This window comes from Gymnogyps californianus, chromosome 15 (assembly GCF_018139145.2).
Source record: "Gymnogyps californianus isolate 813 chromosome 15, ASM1813914v2, whole genome shotgun sequence".
NCBI classification, from domain to species: Eukaryota; Metazoa; Chordata; class Aves; order Accipitriformes; family Cathartidae; genus Gymnogyps; species Gymnogyps californianus.
In genome coordinates this window covers 6,694,858-6,720,140 of record NC_059485.1, presented here as the reverse complement: position 1 = coordinate 6,720,140, position 25,283 = coordinate 6,694,858, and the positions used below count along the sequence as shown (strand labels likewise).

The 25,283-nt window shown below is 49.5% G+C and overlaps 2 protein-coding genes across 3 annotated transcripts in view; both read right to left on the bottom strand.

Moving 5' to 3' along the window:
* Positions 1-270, bottom strand: part of C15H7orf50 (chromosome 15 C7orf50 homolog) — a 132,338-nt gene extending 132,068 nt beyond the window's left edge. Inside the window, exon 1 of the mRNA XM_050905757.1 lies at positions 227-270. The gene's annotated coding sequence lies outside the window, so the exon portion shown is untranslated. The remainder of the gene's footprint in view (positions 1-226) is intronic.
* Positions 271-3,252: 2,982 nt separating this feature from the next.
* On the bottom strand, positions 3,253-6,447 carry ZFAND2A (zinc finger AN1-type containing 2A). Of its 2 annotated transcripts, XM_050905840.1 has the most exons (6): positions 6,357-6,447; positions 5,596-5,690; positions 4,814-4,945; positions 4,457-4,608; positions 3,835-3,924; positions 3,253-3,401 (listed from the first exon to the last, which is right to left on the bottom strand). In XM_050905840.1, the coding sequence occupies exons 1-6, from the start codon at positions 6,409-6,411 to the stop codon at positions 3,392-3,394; spliced, it is 534 nt and encodes a 177-aa protein (XP_050761797.1). In that variant the 5' UTR covers positions 6,412-6,447; the 3' UTR covers positions 3,253-3,391. The 2 variants fall into 2 exon arrangements, with proteins under 2 accessions (XP_050761797.1, XP_050761798.1); XM_050905841.1 differs by lacking the exons at positions 3,253-3,401; positions 3,835-3,924 and having other exon boundaries at positions 4,453-4,608.
* Positions 6,448-25,283: the final 18,836 nt, after the last annotated feature.

Genomic DNA, 25,283 nt, shown 5'->3' with positions numbered 1-25,283 from the left:
AACCCCCTCAGTCACCGCCGCCGCGCCTGTGGCCGGGCCGGGCCGTCCCGACCCTCCCGCAGCCCCCGGCGGGGCAGGAAGACCCCCAGGGCTCCCGCCGCCCCCCCCCCGAGGCTGCCGCTGCCGCCGCCCCCGCGGCTGTTGGGCGCCTAACGGCGGCCCCACGGCTGGGGGGGAAGGTGGGCACAGAGCACGCGACCAGCCCTCACCCCCTCCTCACACGCACCTCTCAGACCCGCCTCCTCTGCACATTTAACTGAGCCCCACGCTTGGCGCCGCAGCCCGTCCCCTCCCTCTCACTGGCTACAAGGAGAGAACGGAGGCGCCTGGTTGGCCCTCGGCACGCCAATCCCCCGGATGGCCAATAGGAAGCCACGCTCGGACTGAAAACGCCCACCTGGAACACGCGTGCTGGGCAGTGCTCGGCCGGCTTTCGGAGGTGCGCTTGACGTCACCTTTCTGCGCCGCGATCCGCCACGGAAGACGTCCCCGCCTCCGCGTAGGAGGCGGGGCCACAGAACTTGCCCCGCCCCCCGTTACCTGGGTGATCCCCGCCAGGGGCGGGACCCCCCCCCGGGGCCTGACAGGGATCCCTCCGCACCCTGAGAGGGACCCCCCCAGGTTCTGACAGGGATCCCTCCGCACCCTGAGAGGGGACCCCCCGGGTTCTGACAGGGATCCCTCCGCACCCTGAGAGGGACCCCCCCGGCGCCTGGCAGCACCCACCCCTGCACTGTCCCTGAAGGACACCCGGTGGAAGGCCAGCCCCGGTGCTCCCCACACAAGCCGGGGTGCTACTGGCCACAGCAGGCTCGCATGCGGCGCCATGCCAGCTGCTAACGCAGTGAGGTGCGGCTCTCTGGAGAACGGTGGTGACACTTTGAGCCAGCAGACCCTCAAGGCCCCGTGTGTGAGACAGCGTTATCTGCTGTCCTGCTCGGGTCTGAGGGAACGCGCTGGGGAGAGGCAAACACTGCGGTTTGAAGGGATGAGAAAACATCTCCTAGGACAAGGTTTCCAGGGAACAAATCGGTTTCCATGTTTTCATTTTCTATAAATACCATGTGCACAAACATTTCCATTTCCCCTTAGTAATTTAAGGGCAAAAATATTTGACGCACACACACACACACACACACAGATGGAGCATTTTTTTCATGACAACCTGAAACAGGGTTTTTATTTCCATGTGCTTTGACCCCAGTAGCAGCTGAGATGCTGGCTGTGATAGCAGGCACTGGTGGCAGCAACTCCCTGTACCGTTAATACGCACCGATGGGAAGAGGCAAACCTTCACACCTCTGCTTCCTTCTGTCCAAACCAGGGTCACACCTTCTGCCATTCCTCCCCACACCACGGGGTGCCAGTCCTGTCCCCCACTCATCACTGCTGGGCTGGGCAGAGCCTCCCAGCTCTGGTCCATGTCCTCACACCACGGTCAGTACCTGCTGCTGCTCTCCACGGGAAACCCCTTCCCAGACCACCAGTGGGGTGCACAGCATCGTTTGGGAATGCGTGGCCGGTTACATATACAGAAAGATTACAGAAGTCCTAGCAATGCGCTAGGACTGAGTTATGGCGTTAGAGTACGCAGGATAATCAGTAGGTGGTGGTATCTAAAATTAGAGTTGTAACGTAAGCTTTTGTTCCAATGTGAATAGGGAAAGCATGTTTTCTATGTTTAGACTTCCTAAACCAATGATTGTTTTATTACATATCCTATTGTGACATCCTGTGGTTAAACACAGTATTACAGATACTGTCAAATCACAATTTTGACCACATGATTCCATAAGATTAGACTATATGGAATTAGCAGTGGTAAGTCATACCTACGTTATATATTCAATTTGGGCAACTATGGCCTTCCATACAGCTTTGATCTTCTCCAAAAAACTTATCCTGGATGAGAAGAAATCACATTGGGCCAAACATGAATATGGGATAGCACAGATATTTTGTTGTGTTTGCCAGAAATTACATTCTCTCTGCCCTTTCTGATGAAAGGCCTACAACTCAGTATGTTGATTGCTTACATGCTATCCCTGTGAAGGACCATAAATCCACATTTCCTCTTTAGGCAGCATTCGCATTCTAAGCATTAAGCCTCTTCAAAGAGAAACAAGAGGCGCACGACAGTCTTTGCACAACTGCAGTACACCTCAAGGTTGCATATAGCATGTGCATTAACTGCGCTTACGCTCACATCCCTTACAGTGTTATCAAGGATTATGTTTCCCAGGTCAAGGAACACAGCATTCTCTGCTATGCAAACTGCTCATCCTCCCACCTCAGCAGAACAGCACTGGGCACTCATAGCTGCAGGTGATTCAAGGGACTGCAATTACCCTTCAGTTAGTCCTAAGCCAACACTCCAGCCCACCAGCCCCAGTGCACAGAGAAACAGCTCCAATGACACATGAAATTGAGGTCTTGACCCCCTGACATCATCAGTAAGCCTTGGCATTTTTCTCACAATTAGTTGGATGAGAGATCTACTTAGATCCCAGCTGGGGAATAAGCATTGTTCATTAACAGCACATTTCCATTTCATCAACCTACAATATTTCAGGCCTCAAGCTAAGCAGCTGGATATTCATGCAGTTTTAAAGAGCCAAGATAGCTGGTCAAGAAAATAGATGGAGCATATCTGTTATGTCCTCACTCATTTAAGCTTTTCAGAAAGACAGCAAGAATAGCCTCCCTAGACAATGCTGGTTTTTGGCCTCATTCTCATTACATGAGACAAAACAGTTAATGCTACTTTCTCTGGCTTCCTTTCCCCCTCCCAACTGCAAAAAATACCCATGCAAATCTAGGTTTCTGTGTAATGGGCAATAAATTATGAAGAATTATACTGTGCATGCCTCTGTGAGCACTAGCCTTCAGTGAATTGCTTAGGGAGGGCCAAGAAAAACTAGGTATGGCTTTATAAATCAAGTACTGCCCATGATATTCAGAAACCAAGAGGCAGCTTATATAAAACTTGCTTCATGTTGATGTATGTTGTTTCTCAAGCAGAATGCTGCATTGTGTGCCAGTCCACTTCCAAAAGGACTGAGACACATGACAGTAGCTTGTATTTCAGAATTTCATCTTAGGAGACTCATAGTTCAGACAGCATGACCTAAGCTAAGCTGGCTGTGTTTCATACTAATTTTAGTCTTCTTCCTACCACCATTCCCCAGTTTCCTCTACCAAGTATTTTTCATAGTGTTAAAGTTCTTACTCCCAATATAGGAACAAATAAAGTTGGCTTGGAAAGGGTGACAGTTTATTGAATGCATAAAACATTATGATACAAAAATAAGTTAATTGCATAGAAAATTTTAAAGAGCTATAGACAAGATTAAAGTAGACAGAGGTTTGATCCAGATGTGAAGAGCCTCTACTATCTGCATCTGAAAGACATAAGAATGCACTGTAAGAGTTACATGACTAAAACTTTCAGTCACAAGGACATACAACATGGCAGGGAAGGGCTTGGGCCATTTATTTTAATTCAGATGCTTGCTATGCTTTCCTCAGCATTCTGATGACACACCATTTTTCCAGAACTTGACCAAGCCTCACACTGAGCAGGTGGGAGACCAACCTGCTGTTACAACAATTTGATGTCCTAATGCTTGTGTCTATATAGATATTTTAATCACTACAGTATGGAGAAGTGAAGATTTACTTGTGCTGTCAGAACCCTTCTACTGCATTCCCAACACCAATTAAAGGTCAACTACCAACTCTAGAGCAGTTAGAGGTATGACAGTGGCACTCCTACACCGTGTTGACACAAGACTATTTTTAAACATTTGTCTTTTCTCCTTCTACAGCTTATACCTGTTGTGCTGAATACTCCCATTAGATGGCACTCCAATTGCTCCTGTTGACTTGAAGGCAGTTTGAGAGGCTCTCATCAGAGCTGCGTATCTACAAAGAAATACAACCAGGCTCAGCACCCCTTATGCACACTGCCAGTAGTTTCACTCTTCCATCCAGTTTAATTATCTGCATCTGTCACACAAGTCTTATCATCCTATTGCACAGAACAATGAAGGTACATCTGCCTGCAAGAGACAGATTTTTATTAAACCTAAGTTTAAACTTGGCTTGGCAGGGTATTGATTGTTTTTGATTACTTCAAGGTGCTGGGCAGAACTTTAGGATTCTAGTATTTAGATCCAGACCCCAAAGGGTACTTGAGTTGGCCAGTGCCTATTCTCAGTTAGGAGAGACTGACACAGGTAAGCTTGGAAGAATTTTAGGAAAGCATTTGACAAGTTTTTATCTTGGCTCACAGACTTTTAGCAGTTAAGCCTGAGATACAAAGAGGAAGTAGTGGCTATTTTATTGACATGACCAGTAGTTTATAGAATCCCCTATTTGTCTGAGCTCCCCACCAACCCCTGATACTAGTTCTGGAATTTCAACTTGAGCTCAAAGTACCATAAATACAGCTTACCCTGCCTTGGAGGTGGGGTGGCTGCTCCCTTTACAGTCGTGATCCAGAGGATGCCGATGTTTTATGCAGAAGTTGCCACCGCACTGTTCACAAACTACCTTCATCATCTCTTTCCTTTTGCAGCCTGGCTTTAAGCACTTGTTTGTGAAGATCTAAATAACAGAGGACATGAAGTTGGCAAGGCTTGCTTGCTTTCTGTGATCAGCTTCCCAAGTAATGACCAAGCTGAAGCACAAATGCTCAAGCGCCCTTAGAATTAAGATGAAACAGAGCAAGCTTCTACACATTCTGCTGTCAGAAGACGTAACTTCACAAGCATTAGGCAGGCAGTTTAGACTTCAGCAGCAGTTTCCTTACCCTCTGCTTTTGCTGTGCTGGATTGTATTTACAGTCCTTATCCATGTGGGCTCCAACCACAATATCTGGTATTTCCCCCTTCTGTACTGGGACAGGTGCGTTACAGAGCGGACACACTGGAACCTGCACATTCTAAGAACATACAATACAGATTAGAAGTCCAACTCAATTATTTTTCTGTCCTTCCCTTTCTCTTACCCACAGGTGATAGAAGTGTATTCACAAGTGTTTCATGTTCTACTCATTGACTAATGCTTTTAAAGATATACTTCACAAAGGTAACTGCAAATCATTATCCAAAAAATTAGTCATACATGTTTTGCCAAATCAGTTTGTAGCAACATATTTGGTAAGTTGACTTTAAATATGCTTCTAGGCTTTCTGGAATTACAGCGTTTGAACACTTCAAAGCCCAAGTATGGGCCAGAGATCAAAGTTTGGCCCCACTTATTCTATTTACTTCTTCTGTAGTTTCATGTTTGCTATCCTTCAACTTAAAGGACTGGGGCTGCAGAAAGTTTTAGGCCACAATACATTACTTAAAATATAAAGCACTCCTTTTTGGGAAGATGGGGTGTAAGTGAAAGAAACTAGAATCTAGCAGTACTGACCTCTGAAATGTTATGTTTCTACATATTTGAAACTCAGCTGTATCATTAACCTACATCTTGTGGTTCTCCCCTCCACTTCTATTGAAACCACAGGTCAAGTTTCAGAGCAGCCTTTATACATGACTTGGCAATTCTGCAGTGTGAATTACTGAGTCACATATAGGAACTTACTTTCTTGTAGGCAGAGCTACACTTGTGGTCATCATACCGGATGTGACCTCTACAAAAGACCTCCCCACATGCATCGCATTTCAGAGGAAGGAAGTCTGGGAGAAGAATAAAAAAAAAACAGATTCTCACAGAGCAGAGCTAACAGCTGTTAAGAGTACACACAAAAGACTACAAATACATTCTAAAGCAAATAATTTTTGTCTAGTCACAATCCAATTATCTCTAGCAAAAGTACATCATCCTTCACAAATATTAAAACTAAAAATAAGACTGATAAGTTTTCCCTCTTTTTATCCAGAGTATTAGACTAACACAAGCCATAAACGCCTCAGGAGCTCCTTGAATGCAGAAACTTCAGTGAGGCATTAGTCAAGAGCTAGGAGCTGAAGTACAAATCCAAAGCCGAGACCCAAAAGTCTTTATTCCTTAAAAAACATCCCTTAACAGTTTAACAACATACAAGAACAAAACACACCAGGGTCAACTATTACTCTTTTACTAAGCCTATTTAAGAGGGATTGCAGAAGCAGGACTGGTACCTACTACTAACCAGAGCACCCCTGTACAGGCTCGGGGTACAGGATCTGCCCCCCCAGTACACAAGCTATCCATCCCTTACGAGTGCCATCCGGACCGGTGCCGCTCGCGGTGGGGGAGAGCCAGCCCACCTCCCGGAGCAGCCCCCGGGGAGCCGGTCCCCGCTGACGGCTCCCTTCGGGCAGCACAGGAGCCCTCAACCGCGCCCCGAGGCCGCTCCTTACCCAACTGCTTGCAGGTGCGCTCCGAGCAGTGCTCGCCCAGCCCCGGGAGCTCCATACCGGCCAGGCAGCGGGACCCTCGCCCCGGGGAACACACCGCGCCGCCGCCGCCGCCGCCTTTATGCGCCTCCCGCTGACTCAGCCCGGGCCCGCGCCCACGTGCTGAATCACGCTCCCGCCCGCCCCGGCCACCGCGGATGACGTCACGGCGGGCCGAACCAATAGCGCCCCCCGCCCTCCGTCGCCCTCCGCTGCGCGTTCCAGGCGGGTGGCCAATCGGCGGCTGGGGCGTGTGTGCTGAGTCATGCGCCGGGGGCGGGGCCGTGACGGGGCAGATATCGGAGCGGGGGTGGGGAAGCGCGGCGGCGTGGAGATGGGCGTGGGCATGGGCATGGTGATGGCGTGAGGGTGGGCATGGCGATGGGCATGGGGATGGCGATGGCGATGGGATGGGCATGGTGATGGGGATGGCGATGGGCATGGCGATGGGCGTGGGGGTAGGCATGGGGATGGCGATGGCGATGGGCATGGGCATGGTGATGGGCATGGGCATGGCGATGGGGATGGGCATGGCGATGGGCATGGCGATGGGCATGGCGATGGGCATGGGCATGGCGATGGGGATGGCGATGGCGATGGCAATGGGCATGGGGATGGGGAAGGGGATGGGGGAACAGGAAGGGAAGGCAACAGGGCATGGGGAAGGGCATGGAGATGAGTTCAGGGTGGGGGTGAGAGAGGGGGTGATGATGAGGACAGGGGCCTCTCCAGCTTCCCCAGGGGATCACGCCCACGTGGCACATGCAGTCCCGCTGCTGGGAATACCCTGTCATACGGGCGCTTAAAGGGATGAGAGTGCAGGGCTGTCCTGGCTGTGGGACACATGTCTCAAATAAGGACATGTGGGACAGTGCCCCTGAAAAGCCCATGTCGGACTGGTTTGCTCCAGAGGACACTGGAGTGTCTCAGCCCTTTGCCTCTTCCATTTTCATTTCATTTTTTCATCAGGGCTTGGGCTGCTACACCATCCCTCTGGATTGCGATGCTTCACTCGTGTTACTTCCAAAATTTAAATCCAGAGGGCTCGGTGAGAGAGGGTGCTCTCGTCACAGCAGGCTGATGCTTAGGGCCCCGCTGCAGGGCTTCAGCATGTGCTAACTGGTTTGGGTGGACAAGCCTCAGCTGCAGCTGTGGGTTTGCACAAGTCAAACGAATAAAAAGTTTCCCAGTTGGTCTGTTTTTAAATGCTTATTTCACTGCAACGAGGCACCTCAAGATCAAGATGTAGCTTAGAAATTTTGGTCTTTGAATGTGTGTAACAATACTGGCTTCGCACAGAGGAGGCGAGGACTATTGATTTAATGACATTTGTTACGAGATTGAGAAATGACAAAATGTTGTTCTGCCCTGCTCTCCCCAGAAAACACCTGACTTTCTCCTATAGTACATGACTCAGATGCAGAGTGGAACTATGAGATCGAAGAGGAGCTTTAGGAAGGCATGTGGTGACTGACTGCAAAGGCCAGTTTGTGCTGTCAGACTCTGGGAATGGCATGTGCCACTCATCTGTCTTCCACATCATTCTGCCATGCGGCGTTCGTGTGACTCCCGCTGTGCGTGCCAGCTTACAGCGGCCACACTGGTGTTATGGTCTTCCCGACAGCACAGTCCTGCTGGATTAAATGATACCACGTCATCAGCCAGACGCTCTTCCCAGGCCTTCCCACGTATATTAGTTTTCCCTCCTGGACCCATAAAATTACCAAAGATCCTCATTTAAAGCCCTTCCTCCAAAGAATAACTGCGATCACAGAGCATTGCTGTCTGCCACAGGTCTTTGATTTGCGAAGGGCAAACTCTGATTTCATCTCCTCCACTGCGGCGCTTGCTGCATGGGGTCTTCTCGGACAGCCGTGCCACGTCCATGCTGGGAGCACCCACAACCCGCCGTGGGGACACCCTGGGGGTGTGACATAGCCCCACAGGGAGATACCAGCTCAGGTCTGGGAGCAGTGTGAAAGGCAGTGCTGTGCCAAGCGGACTGAGTCCTGCCCCCCTGCCCAGCATGGCTATAGACACATAGACTTTGGAGACTGATGTGAGAAGAGACCTTCTGGGTCATTCAATTCAAGTCTCTATTAAACATGTAACTACTTCATGTAATTCCCTTCATAAACAAACCAAACCCGATGTTAAAAGCAGTTTATTCCCATCAGAAGGCTGTCCAACAACCCCCCTGTTCTCATTAAAAAAAGACAGCTGCAAGTTTCTAGTGTAAAAGTTGCCCTGGCCATCCGCCTTCAAAGCAGTGTTGTCCTTTCATTTACATAGGCTCTTCTCACCGTGTCTGTATAACCAGCAGCTGAAGGAACCGGGCTGATGTTGCTTTGAATGTGTAAGAGCCATCGTTGTCCGGCTGTGTCCTAGAAAAGCGTGTTCTGCAGCGGCGGTAGATGTTTCCGTCAGACGTTGCGCTGTTCATCTGCTGATGGTCCCATCCTTGGGCTGCGGCTGCCCTTCTCCCTGCGGGCAGAACCTGCCTCTCCAGTCACGTTTGATGCAAACCCTGGTGGTCTCAAGCCCAGGGACAGCTTTAGCAGTCAGCGTTCCTTTTAGCACACAGACGTGCCTGGCACTTGACGATACAGTCATGCAGCATCTTCCACCAGGTTCCTTTGGCCAACGGCAGGTGATTAAAAGGATTTCCCTTGGCTGAGCTGAGCCAGCTACCTGGTGTCTGCCAGGGCGGTGGGGGGCAGCCGAGCATGGCACTCTCACCCTCTTTGCTTGTTGTTCTGACCTGGTTGGTTTTGACAGTTGGGGACAGGGGAGTGTTAAAAAGAAGGAGGAAACAGCAAAAAATATCTAAATACAAACAGTAATAGAAAGTCCACTTATACGAGGTACTTCAAGACCTTTGCTCCATTTTGCATCTATACATCAGCTCCGTTATGCTATTTACACAGCACTCAAAAACTTGGGAAGTGCAAAGAAAATCACATGCCCTGCTGAGCTCACAGGCTGATTTTTTTCATACAAAGCACCTACCCAGCGCCCAAGAGGAGCTGGACCCCAGTGATCTCCCCAGGAAGGCTTGCCAAAAAGCAGTGGGGTGAGCTAGGTGGAGAGGAAGAGGCTGACGTCTTCGCTGGCTGGCTGATGCTGCCCTGCACGCTGCAGAGCCGCTGCCAAAGGGATCATGTTTTATGGTGGGGAAAGGAGGAGTTTGCGTATGGATAACAACAGAAATGGCTCTGTGCAGATTAGATGCTTTTAAGGAAGACTGTAAATCCCAAGTCTAGAAACCCACATAGTACAGGCAGCCGTCTTAATAGAAACGAGGATTAGAAATTAGCTGAGGTCTTTAGTGATATTTTTAGAAAGTTGCTCCTGACAGGTTAGGCTGCTGAGAACCGGAGGAAAGTGCCGAACCCCGTATTACTCAGGAAAGGATCACACAGTGCAGCGTGTGATTAGAGGCTGGCTAGCTTAGCGACAAGGGGGATAGGTGGGTTAGAACTGATTCGGGAGGAATTAGCAAGGGAAATTGCTTGAGAAGCAGAATTTGAGTAGGGGCAGCCAACATGGATTTATGAAAGGAAAGCTACGTGTAACTAACTTGCTGGAGTCTGGGGGAGGTACCCTTCCCCGGCAGCCTGCGGCGTGTTGGTTTTATATAACCTGATCTGCAAAGGGAAGGCCTGGCCTTCACCGCCAGAGTGGTGGGATGGGTGGGATGGATGGGGGTCACCTCCCTCCCTTGTCTCTGCATGGTTTCTCTGCCTCCTCTTTTCCTCTCCATCCCTTTTACTCCTTTTCTAGTTTGTTAGGGGAGGAGGGCTATTGCTTTTCCCTTTGTCCTGTGGTTTTGCTCTTTGTCCTTCCCCTCCTCTCCCATGGGACCTGGGATTGCCTCTTGGTGGCTCTGTGGGGGGTTAAACACCACCATCCACCCCACCTCGCCAGCATGGTCTGCCTTAGGACCCACACTCCATCCTAAAGGGGGAATAAAACACCTCTGAAGAGGATCACAGCCTTCCTCAGCTTCACGCATGTTTGCTCCTTCAAACAGGCCCTCAAGAGTCATTATTTTGGAGAAGGCTAGAATTGATCTGCAGAAAACAGAAAATCTTCGAACAGCCTCAGACCTGTACACCACTGTCCTCCAGTATGGCCAGTCCAGTCTGGCGGAGGCCAAGCACGGAAGAGCAATGGCCAAGGGAGACTTGACCTGCCGAAGGGACTGTCATGCTGCCCAGGAGAGAGAAGGTCTTCAGAGGCCTTCCCTGTCCCCTCTGTCATGGCAGCTCTAATTGCATGGCTGGAGAAAGTCCTTGCTGCTTTTCAATGCCATGGCTGACACGATGGAAAACCCAAATGGGACAGCCCAATGGTGGCTTCGTTTCCTCCTGTGCTGCCAGCCTGCGAGGGCAGGGGGACGACTGTCCCGCATCGCTGCCAGCTACGGACACAGCATGGATGGGGAGCCAGGGATGTGGCTGGCTCCATCCTATCTCTCGGGGCAGGGTCTGTCCCCTTCCCACCAAGGTGTGTTATGACGGGCAGCACAGCACAGAGATGCCCGTGGCCGAGACAGCCGGGTCCATCCACCTCCTCTCCGCTTTGTGTGCCCCAGATTCCTCCCAGCACCGTGCAGAAGACACGGACAAGTCCCCTGTCCCCGGGGTCCCCAGGGCCACCCCGTCATCCATGGTCCTTCTGCACCAGCCGGGAGCATCCTGCTTGCTGCTTCAGCTGCAGAGCCACTGCTGCAGCATTAACATTCGGGTGACTCCAGCTCACATTTGCCTCTTCCAGGTCTTTGAACTCCAATCCCATTGTCCTGCTTTTCGGCTCATAATTTCGTACCAGGCTCTTAAAACTGAATTTTATTTTTATTGCAATGACCCTGTGGTGCTGCCAGATCCCTCTGTGGAGGAGATGTGACATCTCCATTACATAGCTCAGATAAGTGTCTTAAAGAGACCACACACAAAGGAACCTAATGGTACCTATTTTTATTAGGTTTATTACAGGAGAAGTAAAGCAGTCCGATCTCCCCACAGGATACTCCGTTAACAGCAGCAGACAGAGAGGAGAGATCTGTGGAGGCGTATCAGTTTTCCAAGAATATTAGCTACTGCTGCTCTAAAATTAGAGTCTAGGGAGAGCAGACAGGTTGACATAATTGAAAGGGTTGTCTTATGGGATGGCATAGTTAAACGAGCCCACGATCAGCTTTAGAGTGACAGCTCAGCGACTTCTTCTAATCCCCAAAGGAGCATTGAGTTGCGAGGCTGTGATTTAACTAGTCCTGGATCTTATCTTGCGATGATGTCAATATTATTAGAACCCATTTCTAAAGAGATGCCTCCCAAATCACTGTACATGAATCGACTGGTTCTACAGGCACGATTCTCCTGCAGCTTCACCCTGCAAAGCCCATAGTTGATACAAACACTCCTCTGCTGCCCTTCTTACATACCCGATCCTGTCCCCGTGGGCTGGGCTACCGGGGCAGACCCAGAAACAGGATTAAGAACCTCATTTCAGGATGGAGCTGAAAAATGTCCTTGAGCTGCCCATTTTATTCAACATAATTTAATATCAAACACAAACTAACAAAGTTAGAGGTGAAATATAATAGCAGGAACCCCATAAAAAGTAACCTAATCTGTAAGATAAATAGACAACACTTTAGCCTGGGGAGATAGCAAATAAAAGAGAAATATGAGCAGAGCCGTTCTCAATTCATAAGTAACTTTAAAGAGAAATAATGAAGATGAGTTCTCCAACTTTTAATGTCCTAAGATTCTTCTCAACCAAAAAAGGTATTTTTAATGTTTTCCTCATACATTCTTACAAGGTGGATGTCCCCAGCCAAATGCCCTGGATCATTCCCACACAAGCAGACACCCATCAGAAGTGGAAATGGTTTGGAGGGGCCATCCTGCAATTCCTAATGGGGCAGGAGGCATCAGGGATGGAGCTCTTCTGAACCCTCACGCTGGTGGAGCCTCTCGGTTGCCTTCCGTGGCCACCTCCCGCTGCCTTGTTTTGGGTGCAAAACTCAGAGCACTCACTGCCTTCACGGCGGCGTTAGCCTGACTTTTATTATTTTAAGTTTTTGTAGCAATTTTTTGTTAGTGCCTACTTTAACTTCAAAGGCCAGGATTTTCCAAGCAGCCTAATGCATTTAGGCACCTAAATCCCGTTGAGTTTCAAGTGTGTATCCACCCTTAGGCTCCTTGGCAAATCCTTGCTAAGTGCCTAAGGGCTCATCGCCGCAGCCACTGTTACGCTGCCGGATTTACGCAGATACCATTATACCAGCATGAGCTCACTTCTTCGATAGAAGATTCTCTTGTTTAAAACCCCCTTCCTAAACGGTGAAGTAAACTGGAAAGGGCCTCCTCTGACGATTAATTTTTGGTGATATATACCAGTACGAGAATGTTAAATTCTCTCCTTGGGTTATACTAAAAAAAAGCTTTGCTTTGTAGACTGAACTTCAATTAGAGACCAAGTGCTCCTAATCCCCAGCTCTTGGCCCTCCAGGGGAAACCTCAGATTTGGTGTTTTAGAGGTAAAACCCACCATATCTCCCGCTGCTTCTGATACCCTCTGTGTCTCCAACCCCCTTTTAGAGCATCCAGGCAGGATGCTCTAAAAGGAGCATCCTTTTAGAAAGGAGAGGCTTTTCCTTCTTCAGTATTGCTGTGTACTGTATAGGAGGAACAAAAACTCAGCAGAATCAAGCCATTTGCTTGCTGTTTGGGAATGTCCCAACCCAAAAGGAAAGAGCACAGACAGCAGCTGAGCTGGCAGCGGGACAGGTACAGAGGGCACATAGCTCCAAAAAGGCTATCTCAAAGGGTGGGAAACGTTGCAACAGCCTTTCTAACAGTAGTGGAAAAATAAATCCCTTATCAGGTGATTTCTGGTCACAGATCAAACACTAATGTCTTACAATGTCAGTTGCCGATACCTAGCGGAAAAGAGATTAGGGGTCTCCGTGGCAGACTTCCCTGGGATAACAACTGTCTTTTTGTTGAGCCCATACTGCAAAGGGCACAACAGGGCCCAGTCCACGATTACTGAGCCCCAGATTTCCTAGGCACTGCAACAATGCCATCAATCAGCAAGGGAAGTTACACACCACATCCTCCTTATTCATTGCATTGCTGGTTTCGAATTAAAGCATTTCACTGAAAACTGAGACTACCCTTAAGTACTTAAACTGATGATTTAACAGCAGTGCCAAACCTCAGCATTGTCTTTATTTTTCCTTTTTTATGTAGATAAATGGAGCCATCCTTCTTTCCCATTTTGTAGCACTAAGAAATAAACCTGAACCCTCATAAGTGGGGTTTGGTTTATGCTATAGGTACAGAAGGGGACCAAACCCATTTCTGGTGCGGATGAGCGAGTCTCCTGCAGGTTAGCAGGGGAGGGTGGTCAGGGGAGTCCTGGTAGAGCTTGGGAGCCAGAAGGAAAACGATAGATCCAGGGGTGGAATAGCTGAGCAGGGGAGGAGACCCCCTTAATGCATGGATCCCATGGTGGGCAGACAGTCCCAAACAAGTAATCTCCAAAAGCGATGGCTCTGAGCCAGACAGCATGAGTTTGGGTCATACCCTGCTTTGCAGCTGCTACTTGGACTAGGGGGTAGGACAACAGTTTTAGCTATTTCCCCTGTTTTCAAGAGAGTAGTCCCTCACCCATCAGTCCCAACCACCCATTTACTGGTGACCTTTACCAGCCCACGGTGCAGCCATGTCCTTGGAGGCACCAGGCAGCCCTGGGAGGTGGTGGAGCACCCGCAGGGTGATGCTCCCCTTGGAAAGATGTCCATCCCTCAAGGACAAGGACATGTGACACTCAGAGCCGTGTGCCACGAGGTGGCACCATGTCACTGCTAACCCGCACGGCGGGGTCACCTCTGCGGCCAAGCAGCTTCTGCAGGACCCTGCTCACCCCACAGGCCTTGGGCCTCTGAGCAGCCCCATCGTTAACATCCCCCACTGAGCTTTTTTTTTTTTTGCTTTTTTTTTTTTTAATAACTGGGCAGCCCTCCCTTCTGTAAGACCCAGCTGAGGGAGGAGGTGGTGCCACTGCCCTGTCCCATGGAGCATCGTCCCAGTGGGACCACTCGCCTGTGAGAGCCCTCTGCATCTCCTCCAGAGATCTGATCACCCTACAGCCGAGGGCACAAGGTTTGCAGAGCTGCGGTGCCATCTCCCACGGGTTACAGCTCTCCTCAGGGTGGTCCTGGGCTCCTGTCCCTGCTGTTACAGTTGTTTGTTGGCACTGGGAGAGACATAAGTGTCATGGTGGTGGTTGTGCCCGGCTGGTGTGTGCTGACCTGCCGGCGTGCACTGGCTGTGCCCCCACCCTCCAGGGACCTGCATGCAGGAGAGCTTGTTTCTCCCATAGAGCTTGATCATGTCAAGGTAGGGGGATTCAGGTGAGCCTATATCCCTGAGGAACTTTAAACTTCATACCTTGGCACATTCGGATCACCTGCATCTTGGGAGCACCAGTGCAGAAAAGAAATGCAGTGGGTGACAGTCCCCAACCCAAAGAACTTGCCCAGCACCTGGTTAGTGCCTTGATTAGGCTCCTGTGCTCCTGATTGCTGAGCTTCCACAGCCTTGGGGTCCTTCAGCAAAGCCCTACACCTTAATGCCCCGTTCTGCTCGGGTGGGTACAGCCCCAGGACCTGCCTGTCCCCACCACACTGCCCTGAGCTCTACTGACACAGACCTAATGTTGGTGTCAGTGGGACTGACTGCTCAGATGCTCCATGGAAAACAAGGTGACTGCTGCACCCAAGTCTCGCCTCGTGGAGGAAACACAAGTACAAGCCATAGTAACCTATAAGCAGAAAATTCCCCAACAGAGGAGAGTTTCTGTACATGCCGAAAAAGCTCCAGGTAGCTCCTTCTGCTCTTGCTTTAGAGCATGGAGCAACCAGCCAAAAAAACGTGCACTTCTTTCTGAAGAGTTAATGGAGGGAGCTGCTCAAAGGGAGCTCTCCTGCATCGGTTCGCTGTCCCTGGCAGTGCACTCAGCGCTGTAATAGAGAGACTGGTAATACCTACATTATTCCTGACACAACGCTTTGCGGCTGAACAATACATTTGCCAATTCAATTTATTCAAACAAGTTTCTTGGGAAGACAGCAAAGCAAATCCAGGTGGCAATTACCGAATTCAGACTCTGCCCTGGACTTGGGGAAACAAAGGGCCAAGATATGAGAGAAATAGCAAGTTCTGCTGGAAACCCCACAACCACAGAATCCTAAGAGCTTTTAATCACGTGCTTGCTGGTATTCAGCTGAAAAACCCCTGTGTTATTGGGCAAGGAGACAGAGCAGCATTGCAATTGCTCTGCCGTAGCACTTAGGAATATCTTTGGTACAAAAATTAAATGCTTTTTTGTTTTCTTTTGAAAGCACAGCAGTATATGGGCTCCACGGCCCATTGCAGTGACATGGAATTGAAGAATAAGTACATTCAATAGCTACCAAGACTGACAGCGTTGCAAGTCCCGCTGTGTTGCATACTGTCTAACCGTACTGCAGACAGACCGGCTGGAGGTTGCCTACAAGCTTAGATGAACTGTCTAACCAGTTCAAAGCTCGGTTAGACACCTTCAGCCATGTGCTGAGTCTCATCAGATCCCACACCCTCTTTCCCAGCACATCAGCACAGACACAAGCCCGCAGCCCAGCGCTGGTCCCTGTGCCCAGACGCAGCTCCAAGAACAGCCTCCTGGATGGCTGGAGGGAGAGAAAAACCTGCTGGGAACCTCCACTTTGGCTCTGGATGAGCAAGAAGGAAACTTCTGTTGCAGAAGCTTAGCTATAGAAAATTTTCTCTTACTAAAGCCTGCAAACCCCACAGCATCAGCTTCCCATATCCCATTCGCAGTCATGGGCTGAGCCCCCAGATCATGCTTCATCTCCCCATCCCACTCCATCCCTCACAGCCAGCCCCAGGGCAGCTGTAGTTCCTCTCCCAGCAAAGCAGTTACACCAGGGATGAATTTGGCCCCAGATGTAGAATTAGGTTAAGCCAAAAGGTGGCAGCATCTTATTCAGTATCGATTTTGCATGAATATTTCTCCTATTAGCCATTTTTCTTTCTAATCATAGAATGTAAGTTTGTAAATTAAAGAGGTGGAGAGTAAATGTATTGCAACCTCTGGCAAATTGATATTTTTGCAGCAACGGTAAACTTTTTCTGATGGCAGATAATTGAAGGGAGCAAGCATCAGATAAAATTCATAAAGATTTGGACCTACTGGAATAAGACAAATGATATTTAATGTTCAGAGTTGTAAAGTAATTACCCTGGGCTCCAATATAATAAATATAGACACAGTAAATGGAGTTTGGCTGACCAGGTGCCTTTGACGTGGTGCTGCGCAGGGCCCTGCAGCAACCAGGGGGATGGAGAGGGGACAGCCCCCTTGGTACAGGGAGATGCCTTGGGTTGGTGTCACCCCCAGAAATGCCCTTCCTCAGGGGAAGGAAGGAGCTGCCTCCCATGCCTGCAGAAGAGCCCTGCAGCCCCAAGCCCTGCTGCGGGGTGCGCAGCCAGGGAGCCATCATCACCCACAGCCCTTCTACATTTCCAAAGGCACAAGAAGCCTTTGGGTACCCAGCTTCATCCATACCTCTCAGCAGTGATCCACTGGTGCAGGTTCTCCAGCAGACCCACACCCTCCTGTTCTCACACTCCAGCCAGCGGACATCACCACCTTACATCGATCTCTTCCCCCGGCACCCAAGAGAGCAGCTGGCAGCTAACAAAGAGCAGGGTGACCTGCTCCCTGGGGCGGTCACTGCCCTTTACCCAGGGGGAACCGACTCCTGTGGGGATGGGCATCCTAACCAGAGCTCGATGCCACTGCCATGGAACAGCAGCACACCTCCCACCTCAGAGGGAAGTTGCAGAGAGACTGCAACACTCAAAACCAGAAGGTACTAGCCCCCACCTAGCCACAACTCCATTTCCACCAGCTGGGAAAGATCAAGAGATCCTTCTCTTATGCTGAGGAACCACCTTGTCTCCCCTTTTATAGCCCTGCCTTGATCAGCCCTGTGATGGACCCTTCACCTGCCAGGTGATCTTCATTGCATGTAGCATCTCACTGTGCTTCTAGGCACATCCAGACCTCACAAAAAAAAAACCAAAACACCTGGCAGTGCCCTATCCCACTTTTCAAAGCAGGATGTCAGTGCAAGCTTCCCTGGCAAGATACGTGCAGCGCTAAAGTGCTTTTAATGCAGGCATCTAGCATCGGCGGCTGTTTGGCAAGCACATCCCAGCCACCCCAACGGTCAGGAAGAAAACGTGCTGAAACACACGCCAAGCTGGGAGGTCCTAACCCAGCCCTTCTTCAGGGCTCCTCAAACACCATCTCTGAGCAGCTGCCAGGAAACCGTAAGCCAACAAGAGGCCTGGTTTCTGCTCCACCAGCAGTACTCCTACTGCTAATGTGCCTCTGCCTCTTTGAAGAAGTTGCTTAGAAATTCAGCAGCAATTATGCAAGCTTTAGTATTAAAAAATGCACGTGGATCTGAAAGCAAATATGAAGCTGCTGCTGTAACGCTAGCTTTAAGCTGTCTACAGTCCCTAGAAATTCTCAGTGGGATGTTTGAGAAGGATGTATATGTGTTGACAACATTAAATGATCCATGGCTCAAGGACAGAATTGAAACCATACATCTACTTCGTATAGGCACTGATCACTGGGAGAGTGTTTTTCTTAAACTAACCACGGAAGGCCAGGCACCTTGTCCTCCCCAGAAAGGCAGGGACAGCTCAGAGAACAGAAGGTGCACACACGCTCATACCACATCCTGGTGTGTAACAGAGCTCCAGTGAAAAGGGAGAGACACATGGACGCCATCAGCAGGAAAAATGTTATTGTGGCTGCACCATCTTTGAGGGAAATTGAGCATGTCACTTCGGTGCATCACCCTCTTCTCATCACCTCCCAAAGAGGCAGCGCCGCTCGCACACATCCGTGCAACATCTGGCAAGAGGGCGAGGAGGGGCAGGACGCTGCGAGATTCGCTGGGGCGAAAATTTGCCTATTGTGCGTTACGTGCCCCAGAGCGCAGCCTCGGATGCCCGTGTGCCTCGGTGCCACTCGCAGCACTGCAGCAAGCTGCGAGAGCTGCCAGCAGCGAGTGCCTCGCTCTCAAAAGCTATAGCCTTTTCTATACGTGAAATTCCCAAGGACAAGGAAAAACTGGCAGACAACAAGGAGGATTAGGTGGTTCCCCAAGGAACACAAGAAACGCTGCAAGATTGTATCGTTGCCCATTTCAGTGGGGTGATTAGGCAGTATTTGACGCTGGGAGGATGATTTCTGTTCGGCTATTTTGCAAGCGTTAGCCCAGCTATTAACAGTAGGCGGTGGGAAGTCATGTTTCCCCAGATGCAATAAAGCCAGACTCCTTGAGACTGCAGTCTCCTTGCCCCAAAATCCAGGCCCGCCATGGCCAGCACCCTGCCCCAGGGAAGCTCTCTCCTTGCTCTCCCTCCAAAAGCTGATTGCTGATGCTTTCTGGTTCTTGCAGGGTTGCAGCACGCTTCCGTGAGCTGCTTGGGGGAAACCTCCCTCCCTGGCTCTCCTGCTACTCCAACCCCATCACCCTGGTCCCTGACTCAGGTACTGGTTTCCATCATTTCAACTATTACCAAACTAAAGGGTATTTCTTTGCTCCCTCGTTTACGCTGAATGTTTATTTAATAGGCTGGCCAGCTTCAATTAGGTCTGTGATTACTCACAGATGACAGCTCCAGCATAACAATGTTTACTCTCAAACTCTATCTCCAAGTGTAGCCTGTGATATATTTAAGGAGAAGGTATAAAACCATTAATGTTGAAATAGCTCTACCTATGGGAGTGAAGTTTCTTTTTAAACCGAAACAGCTGGCAACTGGGTAAAAATGTACCAGGGATAACACCCTTCACCTGGAGATTTAATTACCCTGGTGAAAACCTCATGTGGTTGAGTTCTCCGGATGTCTTTGCCTTATCACTGACATGTGGAACTCCTTGCTACAGGATCTGTATTGTCTAAAATAAAGTTTAACAGCTGTAAGTGCATTTCCTGATCTGTGTTTGGATGAAACCCTTGGATGATTTGTTCATGAAGCACCGTGGCTGGTGGCTGGAAGTGAAATGCAGCATCTTTGGGTCAGATGTGCCCCTAAGGTGCTCAGGGTGCACTGGCAGGAGGATGTATCGCAAAAGGAATATCGAAAGCCATCGCCTCGACACGGTTTTACTTCTCGGGAAATGTCAATGGGAGTTCCTGATCTCCCTGACTCTGAAAATTGCATTTTTAGACCCCAGAGTCTGTGCCCTGGTAGGGAGCCCAGCCTGGCTGCCCCTAAAAGCTCAGTACCCAAACCGTTAGCTGGGCAAGAGCTACAGTACTAGGGAGTGGGAAGAGGTGGCTTTGGGGTGGCTCAGAGGCAGAGGATGGCTCTCCCCCATCCTACCACCCACTGTCCATCCAAGAGGGTTGGACTGGCTGTGCAAAAGGGTCCCAAGGAGAGAGTCCTGCCTCTCTTGTAGTATCTTATAGCGAAAACAGCTTCCATACATCCCTGCAGGTTAATCAGCTGCTTGGAGTCTAATTAGCGCCAAACGCTCTGATGAAGAAGACGCGGCTGGGTGCAAAGCCAGGCACGCCAATGGCTGGGCACACCAGCCGGCATGTCCATCTCCTGCCCAGGACACAGCCTGGTCCTTCTCTGAGCCCTCCAGACCAACTGCGATGACCCCAGTCTGGCCATCGCCCTGGAGAGGGAATTGAAAGCAAATGTTTAGGAGGGATAGGAAACTTCCTGGCTTTAATTCACTGAACTCTTTTGTTTCAACCACATTTAATATCTTAGAAATTACGAGTCGTGGGGACCTGGGTGAGCCGAAGGAGAAGGCGTGATCTGTGAGGCCAATTAAGAGGCCGATGGCACAGAGTGAAACGGGAGCCCCTCGGGGGAGGCCAAGGTTACATAAATAAGTGTGTGAAGGAGCTGCACTGAATCTGCAGACACTCAGCCACTAGTGATACCCCTTTGAATCTGGGAAAATTAAATATAAATAATAAATGTTTAACCACACAGCAAATAAATACAATGAGGCACCTTTAAAAATTATACTAATAAACAGCAAGCTGTTGTCCTTCTGCCCAGGGTGGCTGAGCATCTTCTGCATATCGGAGACAAAGAGCAAAATGGAGGGGCTGTGTTTGGGGGTTGTCTTCACCCCCAATCTGCCATCCTTGTGATGAACCCCAGGACAGCACGGAATAAAGCACCCAGCAAAACTGGAAATAAAAAGTGCCAAGCTCACCCAGTGAATGTCAGGGCCCCCGGACCAGATGCAGCTCACCTCTGCCTGCGTGATCCCAATAGGCTTCTTCTGGGAACCTGGGAGCAGGATTAGGGCTTGGGTCTCAGAGGAGAAGCCCAGAGCCTCCTTGTGATGATACAAATGTTCAACGTGAGCTGCGAGGTTCCCAGAACTGCTCTGTGTCAGCACTCACTTTACAATAAGAGCTCTGCTTCTCGTCTTCCCTGTTTTACTGCTTCCTTGGAAGAAGAGGAAAAATGAAATGGAGATATAAAAAATAAAGAGGTCATTTATAGTTAAGCACATTAGGATGGGAGCGAGAGAATAAAGTGGTGAGAATGGCTCAGCCAGGGGCCTACAGGGACTTGTTCTCTGGTACTGGCACGGTCTTTACTAGGTCGCTTGAACCTTTTGCGCTCTGCTGCAGAGCTCAGACCTGGGCTATATATCACCAGACTTGCCATGGCGTGCTGCGGATAAGCCCCTAACTATCCCCAAACCCAGGCTTCTCCCACTTGTGCCAGGAGTTATAGTTTATGGGTGACTTTTATAGGCGGCCAAAGCAACCAGTCCAAAACCAAGGGGTGCTGGGCGGTGCGACAGAGAGCACAGGATTAAATGCCTATCAAGTCCCTTTCCTATGATGTAATTTCATTTCTCCCCAAATTCTGCAGGGAAGGAGCACGGCAAAAGGCCTTCCTTGCTGTGATTATACATTCCCGGGCAGTTTAATTATAGTCTTCAGCTTCTTAAACACTTGCGCAATAAACCCACAGAGAGCTGCCATCCCACTATAGTTATCAATTTCTTCCCAGCCCCTGGGATTTGGTTCCACATTTACTAGAGGTCACTGGAGCCAAACTCTCCGTGGGGCTACGCTGGCTGTCACCGGGGACCTTGTGCCAGAGCTAAATGTGTCCCTCAAGTTGGGTTGACTCAGTGGCAGCTGACACCAGTGTTTGGGTTTCTTTAGACCCGTGGCCTCTGACCACCTCTGGTTTTGATGAGCCCCCACGCCTGCACTGAGCCCCCACATCTCAGTGGTCTCTAACAGCTTCAGATTCCCACTTATGAGCAACTGTAACCTGCTCTTAGCAAAACCCAGGTCCTGGACACACCACCACGTGTAGGAAGCACCTGATTCTGGTGACAAATGTAGTACCCAGAGCTCAGTGCTGGTTTTGACACTCGAGCACAGACACAAATATTCTCCAGCCTTTACATCCTTTCTCCCTTTTAACTCATGGCTTCATTAGACTAATTTGTTTCCAGGTTGGAGGATGAATAATGAGCCTCAGCCTGTGGATGCATAATTAAGTTTTGATAGTGAATATTTTTATCTAACCTTGTTTTCATTTTTATCCTCAGTACCTGAATTACAAGTTAGAGATTTAGGGCTGCAGGTTTGCCTTTGCATTAAACCCAGACCTGTACACCTACACGAGGTGCGGGTGCTCTGCCATCTCCCAGGACAGTGCCCAATGGTGACACCGTGGGGTGTTGTTTCAGTCAGGTCTAGTCATCAGGGACGTTAAGTGAAAGAGAAATAGTTAATAACAAAATGGCTTTTCCCCTGCCGCAGTCAACACAACACACAATCCCTGGTCCCTGGTCCGTGCAGGGTCTGTACACTGATAGCTCCTCCACGGTGGGATGGCACATCCCAATCAAAGGTCACCTGGACCATCTCACGGGTCCCACGATCCTGCTGCATTTCCTAATGTGGTACCCAAACTCCATCTGGCTTTTTTCGGTCCCCTCAGATGTAGTTGGCTTTGTTTCTACAATTATAATACATGCCTGCAAATTCCCCAGACTGTCCCCGTCCCCCTGTGCCCTGCAAGTGCCTCCTCAGCATTACTTGGCCATTAAGGTCTCCGTGCCCTGGATCTCTCCACTCGCTGGTGATTTTCTCCAGCCTTCCCGTTGTTGTTCTTTTCAGCGCTGCAGGGTTTCCATCAGGCTTTTCCGCTGATCTTTTCAGCCTCTCACTGCTCTTACCATTGTCAAGAGGGTTTTCCATAATTCTCTGTCTACGGGAGTGGTTTTAGGGATAAGAAACCAGAGCAATTGCTTGGTACCTAAACAATGCTCTCTGGCCTAAGGTAGGGAGCAGAGCACATCTTGCAGCCTCCGCTCCTGCTCCGGGTGGGAGCCGAAGCACTGCGGTGGCAGGCGAGGAGCCCGAGCAGGTACTTAGTACAAATGTTAATAGCGTCATTGTTTATACTGTAGGATTGGAAAGGGTCTCCTGGGTCATCTGGGGCATTGCCCTTCAGTAACTCAGTCCGTACTCAAACTATCCCAAGGGTATTTTTAGTCGATTCATGAATCCTTTTAGGAATTCGGCCTGGCGACCTCCGTCAGCAAACGATTCTTTTGCGTAATTGACTTCACTTTCTGCATGCCCTGTTTTAATACTGCCTTTAAAGTTTGAGGCTTTTTCTTCCTCTCACAGTGTCATCCGCTGCTCAATTTCAGTAGCTTCCTTTTCCTATTCCTACTTTCCATCTGCATTACGGTTGCTTCCGCGGCGCTCGCTGATGAAGCCCCCTCGCCTGCAGGGCTGAGCGCCTCTGTGCATGGTGAGATGGGCTCCACCAGGAGATGTTGTGCATGGACTAGACAAGGTGACAAGGGTGGGAGATGACCCAAAGGGTCACCTTTACCCACGTAAACCTCCAGCAGCAAAGCTGGGAATAGCCACACGGGCAGGCTACCTCTCGGCTCCCATCATGCTGGCTGCAGCTGAGCAGCTGTTTGGAGGGTCCCTGTTTTCCTTGATGTCTTCAACTTTAACTACTATCAAAATAACAACAGGCAGTGAAAGAAAAAAAAAAAGAGAATTAAACAGTGGGGTTTGTTACCAATTTTTTCTTGGTCGTTAGTATTCTATTTAGATCCATTGCTCTGTGCCATGTCATCACTGCGTTATTATTTGCAACAAAGCCAATTTTGAGCATGTTGCGAGGAAATTTTCTTTGAGACAAGGTTGTGGGAAAGGCAATAAGGACACAAGTCAAGGGGCTGCTACCAACATGCATCGCCCAGTTGAAGAGGTTGCATGCCTACACTTGCCCTCGCTGCCCAGGGTCACTATCCCTGCAGACCTGCCTGCTCTTGGCTTGTGTGGTTGCTCCCTAATCAGCTTCATCAGAATGAGCTGAAGTTAAACATGAAGCTTTTGGTAATCTGACTTGATCCGTTCGGTATACGTTATGGAGTATCCTCAGCAGCACACACACAGGGGTGTAACCTCCAACATGGGGTGGCACGGGGCAATAACACTTCTGCTGGCGTTGCCCCCTCATTGACCTGTTCTCCATCCATTTTCCTTTCCATCTTCTCCAGTTTTGTTGAAAGGGCAACAATTCACATCTCCCTGTGATGCACAGCTTTGATTCAGCTGTCAACTTAGCAGAGGGTTTATGCTAGGAATGGCTTTGTGGGGGCAACTTTCCTCTAGGAAGAGACAAGGAAGGAGGAAGCCTGGAGCAGGGAATCTGAGCTAGCTGGTCAGACTGGAGCTTGAATGACCTACATGAATCCTTGGGATCAGCTGGCAGAGTTTCTTTTAAATAAACTATGCAAACGTGCAAGTTTCAGAAGACAATTTCTTTTTTCCCAGGAATGCTACATTTTAGAGAAAAAATAACTATAAAATGAAGATGAAGTCAGCAGAGCTGTAGGCAGGACGAAGACCATGCTCTCCACATCAGTCTCCAATTCATCATCAGAGCCAGCTTGTAAATATTTACTGCTTCTAGTGATTAGCTGAAAGGTTCCTCCATTCCCACAATAGTATTATCTTTGCAAATTACATTTATTCTAGTGAAAAGCAAAAACCTAAGTCCTGATTGTTTTTAATTGAAAACAAAGGGAAAAAAAGGAAAAGGCTTTTACAATAATAACAGCATGGACTGTAGTTTAAATAAGTACTTTCTAATTTTCTCCCAAATAGTTAGATACTTAAAAAACTCTGCTAAGAGAGTATTTTTGCATAACTATGTCTGTCCTCTGCTTGGCAAATTGATCATACCAAGTGGATTCACAGCGCAGACATGAGCAGGTCTTAACCCTTCCTCCTTCTCCAGCAGAAACCAGACTTTGCCATGCCCCATGATGCAACCAGGATTTGGGGTGTTTGCACGGGACTAGGCACTCCAAGGCAAACCAGGGGGTGCATGGGTGGACCTAAGTGGTGCAAGTGACTCACAACGTTTGGGAACACAAACCAGGATGAGCATGGGGCAGCACCGGGACAGAGCTCAGAGAGGTCCTGGGACCTCCATCCTTGCGGGATGCTCAGCTCCACTGCAAGAGGCCATGGACAGCTTGGCTTGACTCTGAACTTAGCCTTGCCTGGAGCAGAGGTTTGACCAGAGCCCTCCAGATGCCCCTTCCAACCCCCATGTTTCTGGGATATCATGATGTTCCAATGCCTTTGGCCCAGCACAGGCTCTTCATGGGCCACCAGTGGGTCATTGCAGATGCAGGTGGCCCCCCACGGCATTTGGTCTCCAAACAAGGCTGGGCTCCCACCGG

Coding starts and splice junctions, on each gene's coding strand:
- ZFAND2A (XM_050905840.1), bottom strand. CDS start 6,411: ATGGAGCTCCCGGGGCTGGGCGAGCACTGCTCGGAGCGCACCTGCAAG. Junction 5,691..6,356: donor GCGCACCTGCAAGCAGTTGG/GTAAGGAGCGGC, acceptor TTCTTCTCCCAG/ACTTCCTTCCTCTGAAATGC. Junction 4,946..5,595: donor GTAGCTCTGCCTACAAGAAA/GTAAGTTCCTAT, acceptor GTATGTTCTTAG/AATGTGCAGGTTCCAGTGTG.